This window comes from Mandrillus leucophaeus, unplaced genomic scaffold (assembly GCF_000951045.1).
Source record: "Mandrillus leucophaeus isolate KB7577 unplaced genomic scaffold, Mleu.le_1.0 Scaffold499, whole genome shotgun sequence".
Lineage (NCBI taxonomy): Eukaryota > Metazoa > Chordata > Mammalia > Primates > Cercopithecidae > Mandrillus > Mandrillus leucophaeus.
Window position 1 is genome coordinate 1,082,896 of NW_012105353.1, and position 14,639 is coordinate 1,097,534.

The 14,639-nt window shown below is 44.0% G+C and overlaps 1 protein-coding gene across 4 annotated transcripts in view; it reads left to right on the forward strand.

Moving 5' to 3' along the window:
• SH3KBP1 (SH3-domain kinase binding protein 1) overlaps positions 1-14,639 on the forward strand; it is a 308,903-nt gene that overhangs the window by 221,394 nt on the left and 72,870 nt on the right. For all 4 annotated transcript variants that reach the window (XM_011995794.1, XM_011995795.1, XM_011995796.1 and 1 more), the window contains one exon: positions 4,588-4,695. In XM_011995794.1, coding sequence (XP_011851184.1) covers positions 4,588-4,695 — 108 coding nt within the window. The remainder of the gene's footprint in view (positions 1-4,587; positions 4,696-14,639) is intronic.

Below are 14,639 nucleotides of genomic sequence, written 5' to 3' on the forward strand. Positions count from 1 at the left end.
AGTCCCAGCTACTCGGGAGGCTGAGGCAGGAGAATGGCGGGAACCCGGGAGGCGGAGCTTGCAGTGAGCTGAGATCTGGCCACTGCGCTCCAGCCTGGGCGACAGAGCGAGACTCTGCCTCAAAACAAAACAAAACAAAACAAAAAACAAAAAACCTCGTCTCTACTAAAAATACAAAAAAATCAGCCAGGCGTGGTGGCAGGCGCCTGTAATCCCAGCTACTTGGGGAGGCTGATGCAGGAGAATCGCTTGAACCTGGGAGACAGAGGTTGCAGTGAGCTGAGATCATGTCATTGCACTCCAGCCTGGGCAACAGAGGCAGACTCTGTCTCAAACAAACAAATAAATAGAATTTGCTGCTATTTTATACTTCTGAAAACATAGTCCTCATAAAAGTCTCTCCATCTCTGCCATCAAAAGGTTAGTTCTTTTGTCTGGTTTGTTGAAGAGTAACTTATTTTCACTTCTCATTTTGCTGTCAAAATTATTCCTATTTCCCTTAAATTAGCTTGTATTGCTGGGGGAAAAAAAAAAATGCCTTGCTTCTCTGTAAATCTCTATCCCACTCCAGGCATCCTGACCCTGTGCCTACTTTCTGTCCTATAGCAGACTCCTTTTTTTGGCATTTTTTCTTGTTTTTTGTTTGTTTGTTTGTTTGTTTTTGTTGTTTGTTGTTGTTTTGTTTTGTTTTTGTTTTTTTTGCTTCTGCTAGTAGCACTAAATTACACTGGCAGTTTTCTCTTTTGACTGTGCTTATCTCATCCATGGGCTTTGTGTTTATTCTTGTACCAATCAGAACAATTAGACATATTGTGTTCTCCCTTCATGCTTTCCTTCTCTTCTTTGAATTATGCAATGAGTAGCATTGTTAGTGTTTTCCTTAAGAAGCAGAATGTAGATGGGTCATCCAAGCCAGTCATCACCAAGGGGAAATATGAGACATACAATGTCATTATATACCGTTTTCTCCCGCAGAAGTGTATGGGTTCTAAATTTATTCTGAGCGGGGCTCGGTGGCTCACGCCTATAATCCCAGCACTTTGGGAGGCCGAGGTGGCGAATCACCTGAGGCCAGGAGTTCGAGACCAGCCTGGCCAACATGGTGAAACCCTGTCTCTACTAAAAATATAAAAATTAGCTGGGTGTGGCAGTATATGCCTGTAATCCTAGCTACTTGGGAGGCTGAGGCAGGAGAATTGCTTGAACCAGGGAAGCGGAGGTTGCGGTGAGCCGAGATCACGCCACTGCGCTCCAGCCTGGGCGACAGAGTGAGACTCCATCTCAAAACAAACAAACAAACAAACCAAAAAAAACCCAACAGCAACAACAACAAAAAAGTTATTCTGGATGGGCTTTTGCTTATTAACATTTTCTGTATTGTTTTTCTCACATGTGAAGCAAAAAAGGTTCTTGGGTTATTATTTGCGTAAGACTAAGATGAAGCATGGATTTACACTGTTTAGAAAGTTTGAGGCCAGGTGTGGTAGCTCACATCTGTAATACCAGCACTTTGGGAGGCTGAGGCAAATGGATCCCTTGAGCCCAGGAGTTCAAGACCAGCCTGGGCAACATGATGAAACCCCATCTCTACTAAAAATATGGAAAATTAGCCAGGCATGGTGGCATGTGCCTGTAGTCTCAGCTACTCAGGAGGCTGAGGTGGGAGGATCGCTTGAACCCCAAGAAGTCAAGCAGTGAGCCGAGATCATGCCACTGCATTGCAGCCTAGATAATGAGAGTGTGACTCTGTCTCCCCACAAAAAAAAAAAAAAAAAAAAAAAGATAGTTTTTTTGAATGCTTTTTGTGGGCATAGTTCTGTATCAGATGACCTGAAATGAATGTGAAAGGAAGACCAGTCTTCACCTAAGCAAACCATTCACACATGAAAAGATTTCAGATTATTGCAAAAACTGTTAATGGTTCTCTCCTCTTTTGGTACTAGAGCACTTATTTGATACCTGTTACCCAAAGGACCTTGCATAATATTGTATGTCTGTCTTTCCCATACATCTCTAAGCTCCCTGGGGTTAGAGATCATGTTCTCTATATCTGTATGTTTAAGGTTTGATGCTCACAGAGCTTAAACATATTTTGCATTTAATAGATGTTTGTTGAGTGGAGTATCATAAAGTGCAAATTAACACTGTACTGAGCATTAGAGAAAAGAAAAGGCATTCATCATAGTCAGTTTCTTAAAGGTGAGTTTCAAGTTGAGTTTTGAAGAAACCTAATTCCAAGAATTAGGGTCAAAGAAATTCTACTCCCAGCTCCCTTCGTAAGTTTTTCTGGTATCATTGATGATGTTTGTAACATCCTAGGGTCAGAAGAACCTCAGGAGCCACCAAATCCTGCCACTACTCCTGTTCACAAGTCCCTTCTTTGGAGACTGATGCTAGTTTTCAGGAGGTGATGTGACATGGGCAGGACCAGACTATCTACTTAGACTTCTCACTGTCATTTTTCCAGAAAGATAAGCATCTTTTCATGTTGAAAGACTTTTGGACTCTTGTTTTGTTCTGGGTAAATCTGAACTTGATGCTTCAAGGGTCTTTGTTTTTTTGTTGTTGGTTGGGGCTAGAATTTATGGTCTGTAACTAAGGACTGGTTTCCAAAATCTGCACTCTCTTCTAAGGGGTCAGCTTATCTTTGTAACATACCACTGGGACAGTGGAAGGTGATGATGAGTTACTTCCCATCTGAGGTGGGCCTTATGCTAACTTATAGAGAATCCCTATGAGTTTAGGCAGATAGAGGCCATCCGTTCTACAGTAATTCAAGTATTGGACTGCAGGAGATTGCAGAACTCTCAGGGCTAGAAAGAGTCTGCATTGATTCTACAAATACTTATTATATGAGGCATTGTGTACATGGCTAGGGGTGTAATGGTGAAAAATCAGATGTGTTCCCTCACCTTGCTGGAATGTATGATCTAACAAGGTACAAATGAGCCATACAAGCCATGGCTCTCCCAGGGCCCTGCAGCAAGGCCTTGAACCAGCCGCACATCTGGTGCTTGAGCCCTTTTCTAATCCCACTGGTGTCATGGAGACCATGGGCTCTCCATGGGCCCTGAACATGATCTCCTCCCTTTCTCTATCACCTTCTTGCTTTCCTTCTGTGTTACCAGTGGGGTTTTTTGTTTGTATTTTGGAAAGCCTTTGCTCATTTTGGGCTTTAGCTGAAAGTTGTTGATCACAACTTGGAAGTCTGCTATAGGACAAAAAGCAGGTGCAGGGTCAGGATGCCTGAAGTGGGATGGAGATTTACTGATTATAGGGATTTTATTCAAGGAATTTCATATTTGACAGTGGTGTGTATATTATACATATACTAGGCAGGAAGCATTGCCCAAGTGAGGAGGTTTACAGTAGGCTGAGTGAGTCCTGGATCCAGTGGTAGAAGTAGAATTGGACTCAGAGGACAAATGTGAGACATATGATAAAACTCCAGCAAATGGGACTTCCAACTAGTTGAAAATGGGAAAGACTAGAAGTGGTTTTGTGGCATGAGGTTGTGTGCCCAGGAGAACCACGAGGCCATTAGGCTCATGAAAAAGGCCAGGCTCTTGCCATTTTTGCTCATTGTCCTTTCTCTAGCACCTAGCTCAGTGTCCAGCACAAAGTAGATGCTTGATAACTGTTTGATGAATGAATGAACAAAATAGAGATTATCCAAAGGGAAGCAAGTTCACTCTGGAAGAATGAAGAGCATTATTCATTCATTTAAGATGCCAACATTGTGTCCTGTAAGGTGGAGGAAGTGATTTTCACGATGGCAACTGTGCGCCATCAACATCCAAAGGAGAAGGTGAAGGAGAGCAGTGCATTAATGAGCTTGTGTAAAGTATGATTTTTCTTCTGGTTGGCTGACTGTCACAAAGCCTTTTTTAAATTTTGACAAGCTTTGTGACAGACTAATCACAGAGGACATTTGTGCATGTGATATTTTCTAAGCCATATTTGCAGTTAGTGAAATACTTTTATTTCAGTAAAATTAAAATGAAGAAAACACGTATTCTCCCATCCTTAAAAAAGAAAGGCTGGGTGTAGTGGCCCATGCCTATAATCTCAGCACTTTGGGAGGCCGAGGTGGGCGGATCACCTGAGGTCAGGAGTTCAGGACCAGCCTGGCCAACATGGTTAAACCCTGTCTCTACCAAAAAATACAAAAATTATCCAGGCATTGTGACACGCGCCTGTAATCCCAGCTGCTGAGAGGCTGAGATGGAGGAATCGCTTGAACCTGGGAGGCGGAGGTTGCAGGGAGCCGAGACTGCACCACTGCACTCCAGCCTGGGTGACAGAGTGAGACCCTGTCTCAAAAAAAAAAGAAAGAAAGAAAAAAGAAGACCTTATTGATTCAGTGCATCTAAAAGCAGCACTGGGTTTTGAGTTCCGGCCGGCAATGCTAAGAGGACTTAAGCTTTTGTTTTCCCCTCTGACTTTGGGGTTTATGCTGACTTGGTAACCATTGTCTCATTAACACGGACCTCCAGGAAAGGGCCTCTGTTCTCTTGAAAAAGGGTGTTAGACCCCTCTGGAGGCTGCTTTCCCCCATCTCTCACTCTGTGTTCTCCCGTTTTCTAGGACTGCATCGACGTAGGCTGGTGGGAAGGAGAGCTGAATGGCAGACGAGGCGTGTTCCCAGATAACTTCGTGAAGTTACTTCCATCGGACTTTGAAAAGGAAGGGAATGTAAGTCTCCCTGGCTTTGATTTCAGCGGAGTTGTGGCTCCCATGTTGGGACTTGGGATGGGGGAAGTTTGGTGTAATGTTGAAGAGCACTGACATTTGAACATTCAACAGGCCCAGATTCTGAGCCCTCGGCTGCCATATACTCTGTAACAAGTTTCATCATAGGATGCATCTGTTAACTGGCAACAGCGATCTCTACTCTGGGGTTGTTGCATACATAAACAAGATAGTGCGTGTAAAGCACTCGTTGCAGCACTGGCACATTCAGCACCCAAATAAACTGTGAGAACCTTAGGTGCTCTTTTTGATAAGTGGACTGCCAGCAGCATCCCACATACCGTGGTCCTTGGGGGTGGGAAAGTAGCCAGTGTTGTGGAAGTGGCTGAAAAGCACATTGTAAGGCTGAGGATGCAGGGTGAGGCCTGTTAATCTTTCTACACTATATGTGTACATGTGTGAGTACACCCACACATATCCGTATATGAGTATATACACAGCTCTCATCCACCGTTTCTCTTTTGTTGTGGGAGCCCATTTGACCATGCCACTGTTTAAATCAGCCACTCCATCTCTGTTTGCCTCACTCTAGGTGTATTGTTTCCCTGCTGACGATGTAATAAGAAATGTTGGGAAGTTAGAAGCACTTTCCAGTATAAGGGGGCAGCAATCCCATATTCAGGGTTCTTTGCCCAGGCTTTTGCATGGCCTCTGCCCACCTTTCCCAGCCTCCACCCACTTCATGCCCATGGGGACTCTGTTACTGGACGGTGCTGGGCCTGATCTTGCCATGGCACCATTCCAGTAGGGCTGAGGTGTGGGAAGGATAGCTACAGTGCTTGTGGCTTCGTTGCCAAGGATACTAAAGTAGCATTTAATGGAATTTGTGCTGCTTTGATGAATGGATGTAATTGTTTAAGAAGCTAGATGGTGTTGGCACCTGCCAAGATTATGGCCCATAGACCATTAGGTTGGTTTAAAGGCTAAGTTAGCCACACTTTGTAAGCTTTTTGATTGCTTTCTTTCTTGTATTGTTTAGGTGAAGGATGTTCTTTTCCACACCTGTTATTCTCTCTTGGAGTCTGAGTTCGGGTTCTAGAAAATCTAGATTCTGTTTCCTAATGTTTCCTAGATTCTTGATACTTAAAGTGAGATCCATGGGCCAGCAACAGCAGCATCACCTGAGAGCTTGTTAGAAATGCGCAGACCCCACCCCAGACCTGGTGCATCAGAATATGCATTTTAACAGTGTTCTCTGATGATTTGTTGCATATTACAGTATAGGAATCACTGGTATAGAAGCAGGTATCTCTCTAAGTGATGACAACCCACCTTCTGGTTTCCTCCCCCATCCCCCATATTTTAGGAGGGAAATAAATTCACACAATAGAGAAGAGCTCATCATTCAATAAGGAAAATTTTCACCAAGCAAAATCACTTGAAATGTTTTTATTGATGACTGTAGCAATAGAGGATTTTCATTTGACAAAATCAGTCACTGAGAAGAAAAGATACTAAACACTTAGTAGTGACTGCATAGGAAATGTTTTGAAATAGTAGGACGCAGGAATGAAGATGGCAAACATTACAAAGAGTACAGTGGTTGTGACCCTAGGCTGTGGCATCAGATAGATCTGGGTTTGAATCCTGGCTCTGTCACTTACTTGTTCTGTAGCCAAACCCGAGTCACTGAATGTCTCCAAGCCTCTGCATTCTCATCCATAAAATCATGAGAATAATTGTACCTACCTTGTCAACGTGTTGAGAGAAGATTTACTGGGATGATGCACATAAATTCTTAAACATGGTGCCTAGTAGTTGGTAAATGCCTCACACAGATTAACTGTTCCAGTCTTTATAATTGCTGTTTACCACGAGGGTAGGAAGGCTCTAGCTAAAACTGTGAAGTAATGATAGAAGGCTGACTCTGGTTCTTTTTGCTCCAGCTGATCAAATCAACACAGTTATCTTGGTATCTTGGCGAGCTTCCCTGGGAATCCAAATGCATCTAAAAACCTTGATAAATAGCCATTAAAAATAAATCTAGCAACTTAGAAAATGTATTGGTAGAGACATGTGAGCACAGAATGGCATAATCTTTGTTATTTATTTGTCTTTTTTTTTTTTTTTTTCTGGATCTACTGCCTGGCAAATGTTTTATTTTCATTCACTCATTCAGTATTTATTGAGTCCTTTCTCTGGGCTGGCCACTGTGCTGGTTGACTGAAAGTGAAGCATGCTCATGGGTACTGTCCTTGTGAGCTTAGAGTTAAGCAGTTAGGTCTGGCGTTTAGGGCCATGGAGACCTGCCAGACCCTTCTGAAAGGACACCTGATATAGGCCTCTCCAAGTGAGTGGAGGCCAGGGGGCTGTCCAGTCTGCCTGTACCCTGCTTCTGCCCTATCTTTGTGAGGCTGGTAAAAGCTAGGCACATCCTGAAGCACTTGGGCGCCAAGACCTTCATGGTGACTCCTCTCCCTTCGACCAAGGAATCTTAGCAAGCATACCATCCTACTAGACATTTGCCACCTTATTGGTTCTGATTGAAGCAGTATATTTTTTTAATTGACAGATAAAATTGTGTTTAATGTGTACAACATGATGCTTTGAAGTATATATACATTGTGGAATGACTGAATCTAGCTAATTACCATATGCATTACCTCACATCGTTATCATTTTTGTGGTGATGGGCTGTAGGGTTTTGAAGACTAGGGTAAAATCTAGATCATTCTTTTAACAAATGGGTAAAGCATGCCTTCTAATTCCCAGTCATGTTTTGCGGTGGGGGTGCAGTAAATTCACTCAAGTGAGAGCTACTCCATAGTGTACTTTTCTAGAAGCTCTGTGTTACATAAGCTATTAAGGGAAGCACTTCCACCGGGAGAGTGAAGTTGTCAGTGATGAGTGGACTGGGCATGGCATGCTCTTTGGGACATGCATGCTCTCTGGGGCCCCATGGGCATCTCTCCAATCCCCGACAAGCAGCCACCATCTCTTTGATAGGTCTTTTAACTTTGTCCCTATGAAGCAGAAAATCCAATAGTCATACCTGTTAGACAAAGTAATACCTATAGCTGAAAAGTGATTGTACGACGTAGCATTTAACTTCTAGAAAATTCAAAGTATAACATCCTTTTCCATCTCCTCTGGTCTATAAAAACCAGCCAACCATCTTCACATTGGTTGTTATACCAGCCTTTATTGCTGCACCCAGAGTATTGGTGAGTTGGTGACAACGTGACTGGAGCTAGGGCTGTCATTTGCTGAGTTGAGAGTGTAAAGACGATTAGAATCATTAACATGAAGGCACTATGTGAATGACAGAGTCTGAAACATTCTGCCACTGGTTTCAGCAGATGTCATCTTGTCTTGCCAGTGACTGGGGTTACAGTCATTCACCCAGAAAAGAGGATGATCTGTGATGATTAGGGTAGACAGAAGCAAATGGCATTTATTCAACAGCAGGCCTCTTGACTCCGTAGGCATCACCAGAGCATTCTGATGAGGCTGACATATTTTCTGCTAGGGTGTGAATTCAGGTAGTTACTACAAGGCCTTTTGGAATTCCTGGCCATCTTTCTTTCGGAGAGTGCTTAGTGGATTCTCCCTCACCAGGGTAACAAATGCTTTGGGGTTTTTCCTCAAGATATTCCAGAAGAGCATCTGTTGATCTCTTGGTGCATATTTTAGAGCAATTATGTAAGCTATTTATAAGAGAACCTAGATTCAATGGCTGTCTGTTTATTTTGGGCCTTGACAGTAAAATTGAATACCAGAACGGAAAGATTAAATATTCTGAGAGCTCTAATGAAGCAATGTGTGTGCTGTGTCATTGTTACAGAAGGCTAACGGGGAACTTAGACTCTCAAAAACAGCAGAAACAACTGCTCACTGTCATTAACAAAAGAACAAAATTAGAATAGGTACTTCGAAAGATAGTGTTATTTAAGAAAGTGGCCGGGTGTGGTGGTTCGTGCCTGGAATCCCAGCGCTTTAGGAGGCCAAGGTGGGAGGATCGCTTGAGCCCAGGAGTTTGAGACCAACCTGGGCAACATAGCAAGACCCCATCTCTACAAAAATAAGAAAAATTAGCTGGACATGGTGGTACATGCCTGGGGTCCCAGCTATTCAGGAGGCTGAGTTCGGGGGATCGCTTGGGCCCAGGAGTTTGAGGCTGCAGTGAGCTGTGATCATGCCAGTGCACTTCAGCCTGGGCAACAGAGTGAGACCCTGTCTCAAAAAAAATGTAAATCTCAGGCTCCAGTTCTTTTAAGAGAAATCGTTCAAATCACCAGAAGATATTACTGATCTACCATGCATTTATCTGGAGGGCTCTTCAGTGTTTGTACAAGTGAGGAATGATGGCATTGCTAAGATTCCCATAGGCATTTCCCTAGTGAATGCTCCTCAGTGGGAGCTCAGTCTCAGGGACTCAGAAACCTGTCCTCGAAGATGTCCCTGTGACTATGATGCAGGCTCGCCTTTGCTGAGTCACAGAGGCTTAATCAGGTAGCAGGCAGCCAGCTTACTCATCGCAACAAGAACTCAGATGTCAGCCAGTCTGGAACACAGAGGTCTGCCTGCCCCGGTCATTTTGTCCGCTATGGGCCTGATTCCTTAGAAGCTGGATTCCACCGGAAGCCAGGTTTATCCAGTGGTTGCCGGGAGGGCAAGGAATCAACAAGAGGAGTTTGTTGTTCTTACCAAGGGTCTGGCAGGTATCACTTGAGGCCCCTTCATGCACCAAAGGGAAAGATCTGCCAAGGGAACCATGTGTTGAAGTCAACTAAGCCTCGATAATGCTTCCAAGAGCACTGCACCACTGCCTTTGGTCTCCATTTGTCTTTGTTTTCATGACTGACTGGACCCTTCCTGTTCACATCAATCTCCAGACACATTGTGATGCAATCAGTTAGATTTCCCACTTTCTCCATTATAATCATGTGCCAACCCAGCCTTTTATGATTTTTTTTTTTTTTTAGCACAAGTTTTGCAGGTTCCAAACTTTTGCAAGGAAGGAAGTCTCTTGCTCGATTCTCACAATGGCTGAATTTTGCTTGTTTAACTCTGCCTTCCCTATACCAAGTTCTTAGGAGGCCACTCACCTTACTTATCCTCCATCTTCTGACAACCCAGTCCATAAAATCTGTTCTTAGTCAACATTTTCTTTATTATTCATCATGTCCTTTAGCCTTTAGCCCTGGCCCCGATTTTTATTTAGAATCATCTTAAAAGACATCTTATTTGAAAACGTGCATCTATAAGAAGAACTGTTGTTTTTCTAGTTTCTGAGGATGCCCGATAATTTCCCTATTTTTTAGCCTTCCAAAAGAAAGAAATATGTGCTTCTAATAAGCAGTCTTATGAAAAAAATTTACCTAAACATTATCTGTCTTGAACATTTAGTTTCATGGGTGGTTTCACATGCAAAGAAATGGGGTTTGTCAAGGAGTTAATGTCATCCGAGTATGGCCTAGTGACTCAACCCCAGTGGGCTTTCTCAAAGCCACCCAGATGGTATTCCCTCTCCCTTCTCCAGCTGTACTTACAGCCTATAGTCTTTGAAGGCAGAGCCCATGTCCCAGGCTTCTCCTTCATGGGGCCTTACAGCATGCATGGTACATGGTTGCTGGTGAAGAACCCCTGGTCCTTTAGTTGATTGGTGCCAGAGTGTACCTTCTCTTCCTCCTGCCCCTCCTTTCCTGTTTTCTGCTTTCTCTTGTACAAAAGAGGAGGAAGAGTAGAAGGGAGGGGCAGGGGGAGGCTGACCTCCTGTCAGATTGTCCTTCCCAGACCAAGGGAGGCCCAGATCCTTCCATCTGATCATGGTGTCTGGGCATGGAATCAAGGCATCACTTTCAGGGTGGGGCAGATGGAATGAAGGGGTGAGCCAAGGGGTGAACTGCGAGAGCATCTTAGGGAGAAGCCAAATGCCAAGGCCTAGCTGACTTCCCAACAGGCCATCAGTCTGAATGGGAGATGATGGATGTAGGCCACTAGGCCAGAGGCTGAGGGAGGAAACTAGAGAAGGACTCTTCCAAGAGCAGGTTCCCTAGGTCCCTGGGGATCTCCAGTGCGGGTGACAGGGCAGGCAGTTGCTGGGGACTCTGTAGGGTACAGAGGTGCAGTTAAAGACACTGTCATCACCTAGAGGATAGCTTCAGCTGCACATTTCAAAGGTGTGACTGGTCCTCCAGGGGCAGGGGAGAAAAGGGCAGAGTGGAGGTCCCCATGTGTTTCTAGAGCTGCAAAGGGGTGCCTTAATCAGGAGCTGTCCATTTGTGTTCCCTCTCCAGCCTCACCCACAGACACCACCAGAGAACTTAGTGGGATGTGTGGAGGAGGTCTCCCAAAGTCCAGAATTGCTCAAAATCAAGCTAAGACTTACTTCCAGAACCTCACCATACTCCTCTAACAAAGCCCCTCTAAAGGGTACCCAGCCATCAGGGTACACTTCTGTTTGTGTTTGTTTGTTTTTAACAAATCACATCTCTGGGGCCAGAGTTCTGAAGGTAAACCAGCTCAAGAGGCAAAGTAGCAAACCAGATTCCTGCCAGGGGAACAGTTGAGTCAGCCAATGAGACTTTTGCTTGGGAAGGGCCAGTCTTGCCAAACAAAGGGCAGAGTCAGTTCTGAAATCCTTCACAGGAAACAAAGCTTGTCTTCCCATTCTCATTCCAGAACATTCATATCTGTTTCCTTCCTGGTAACGTAAAGGTAAAAATCAAATCTAGCTAATATATCCTTTGAAGGATAGTATCTGCATGTCTTGGTCCAAGCCAACAACCCCACACACAGGCAGACATGGACACGTGTGCACTTATGCCTATGCTCCCTCCATATATGAAGACTGTGGAAGGCATTCGGCTCTCCCAGAAATCAGAAAATGTGGATTCATTGATTCTGTTACCATTATATTCATGTTGGCTCTTGTGAAATGAATTCCCGTAGTCTGGACATTGAGAAACGTAGAGTTCTGGGCCCTCTGGCTACCAACTAGCTGTTTAAACAGCCTTTCTGGGCCTCAGTGATCTCAGCGGCGGGGGTGGCGGGTGGTGGGGGACTCCTATGATGGCTTATAGCTCTTAATATCCACTGTTTTTTTAGCACTTACCTGCAAACTGAGCAGGCTGAAGCCACCTGAGGTTGGAGCTAGAGCATTTTACCTTCACCATGGAGGGAGGGATAAAGAGAATAAATAGAACAAGTGCCTCTAAAAACTCAGGACTTAAATACTTGCCTGAGTTGAAAGGATGTTTTCATGTGTACACCTATAGGAGCTGGTTAATATCTTATTACTGTTAAACCGTACACAGGAAACCTTGACCTACTACTTAGCCCGGAGGACCCCAGCCCCATTTTCTTTATCCAGTCACAATTGGATGTTTGGAGGGAAATCAACTAAATGATCTCCTCATGTCTTTTTATTTGAGAATAGTGAACTCCCGTGATGAATTTTCTACTGTCACATTTTGCTAGAGAATCACCTGTTTTGCCTTCTCAGTTCACACTGCCTTGTCTTCCTGTTGCATTTAAAATGAAATTTTTAATTTAATTTTTCTTTTTTTTTATTGAGACAGGGTTTCCCTCTGTTGCCCAGGCTGGAGTACAGTGGCACGATCTCAACTCACTGCAGCCTCCACCTCCTGGGCTCAAGCAACCCTCCTGCCTCAGCCTCCCGAGTAGATGGGACCACAGGCATGTGCCACCATGCCCAACTAAATTTTTGTATTTTTTGTAGAGATGGGGTTTCACCATGTTGCCCAGGCTGGTCTCCAACTCCTGAGTGCAGGCAATCTCCCTGCCTCCATCTCCCAAAGTGCTGGGCCTGTTGCATTTTTAAAAAACATGGTAGGCCCATGTGCAATACTTCATGAATCATTTGCGGGAGGGGTACAGCCTAGAGCTGCATAGAACCCTGGCCCTGATTTTTATTTAGAATTACCTGAAAGACATCCTGTTTGAAAATGTGGCATCTTTTCTCCTTTGAAAAAGCATAAAGGCTAAGTTTGATGGAACCAGAGAAAGTGAAGTCAGTAAAGGATTAAAAAAGAGGAAAACTTGTAAACCCCCTCTGCTAGTAAGCAAAGCAGGCACCTGGCCAGCACTGATCAAGAGTGGTAGATGCAAGACAGACAGCTCACAAACTGTTCCTTCCTTTCGAAACTGTGCCCCCAACTGCCTCTGCAACTGCCGGGTTTCCGAACAAAACTTCACACTTCTGTCTCTGTCCTTTGCCACGTTCACACACATGCTTGCTGTGACCACACTTTTCATACACTGTCTGTTAGTGCAACATTTTTCTCTCTCCCTCCCCCAGTGCCCCTCTGCTCTGCTCTGTCACATTTCATGTGTCTGCTACATATCAAATGTGACACAACAGTAAAGGAATTTTTTTTCTTTGACCAGTAATCTTGGAAAATATGATGACTTGTAATTGTCGTTTTAAAATTTGGGGCCCTGTGGTTTGAGGCAAGGTCGCTGGGGTAACGGCCTCAGCGAAAGGAGGCTCATGTGAAATTGGTTATAGAAGTGTTCAGACCAGCAAGGAGTGAGGAAGATGTCCAGGGGTAGGCGTCGTTGGGACTTGGCTAGGGAAGAATAAGGCCATGGGGTGTTGGCAGTTTTGTAAATAAGGGATGACAGGCATACTTCATTCTTCCGTGCATTCCTTTATTGTGTTTCAGATGTTGCGTTTTTTACAAATTCAATGGTTGTGGTAACCCTATGTGGAGCAAACCTACTGGCGCCATTTTCCCCACAGCATGTGCTCACTTCATGTCTCTGTGTTACATTTTGGTAATTCTCACAACATTTCAAACTTTTTCATCATTATTATGTCTGTTATGGGTAATCTGTGATCAGTGATCTTTGGCATTACTATTGTAATTGTTTTGAGGCACCATAAACTGTGCCCATATAAGATGGCAAACTTAATTGATCGATCTTGTGTGTGTTCTGACTACTCCATTGACCTACGATTCCCCATCTCTCTTCCTCTTCTTGGGCTTCACTATTTCCTGGGACACAACAATGTTGAAATGAGGCAAACTAATAGCCCTATGATAGCCTCTAAGTGTTCAAGTGAAAGGAAAAGCTACACATCTCTCACTTTAAATCAAAAGCTAGAAATGATCGAGCTTAGTGAAGAAGGTATGTTGAAAGCTGAGACAGGCCAAAAGCTAGGCCTCTTGCACTAAACAGTTAGACAAGCTGTGAATGCAAAGGAAAAATTCGTGAAGGAAATTAAAAGTGTTACTCCACTAAACACATGAATGATAAGAAAGTAAAACAACCTTATTGCCAGGCATGGTGGCTCACATCTGTAATCTCAGCACTTTGGGAGGCCAAGATGGGAGGATCACTTGAGCCCAGCAGTTCGAGACCAACCTGGGCAACATAGTGAGACTCCGTCTCAATCAATCAATCAATCAATCAATCAATCAATCAGTAACAGCCTTACTGATTATATGGAGAAAGTTTGAGTGGTCTGAATAGAAGATCAAACCAGCCACAACACTTCCTTAAGCCAAGGTCTAATTCAGAGCAAGGCCCTAATTCTATTCAAGTCTGTGAAGGCTGAGAGAGGTGAGGAAGCTGCAGAAGAAAAGTTAGAAGCCAGCAGAGGTTCGTTATTGAGGTTTAAGGAAAGACACCATCTCCATAACATAAAAATACAAGGTGAAGCAGCAAGTGCTGATGGAGAAGCTGCAGCAAGTTATCCAGAAGATCTAGCTTTGATGAAGGTGGCTACTCTAAACAGATTTTCCGTTGATGAAACAGCCTTTGATTGAAAGAAGATATCATCTAGGACTTTCATAGCTGGAGAAGTTGATATCTGGCCTCAAAGCTTCAAAGGGCAGGCTGACTCTCTTGGTAGGGGCTAATGCATCTGGTGACTTTAAGTTGAAACCGGTGCTCATTTACCATTCTGAAAATCCTGG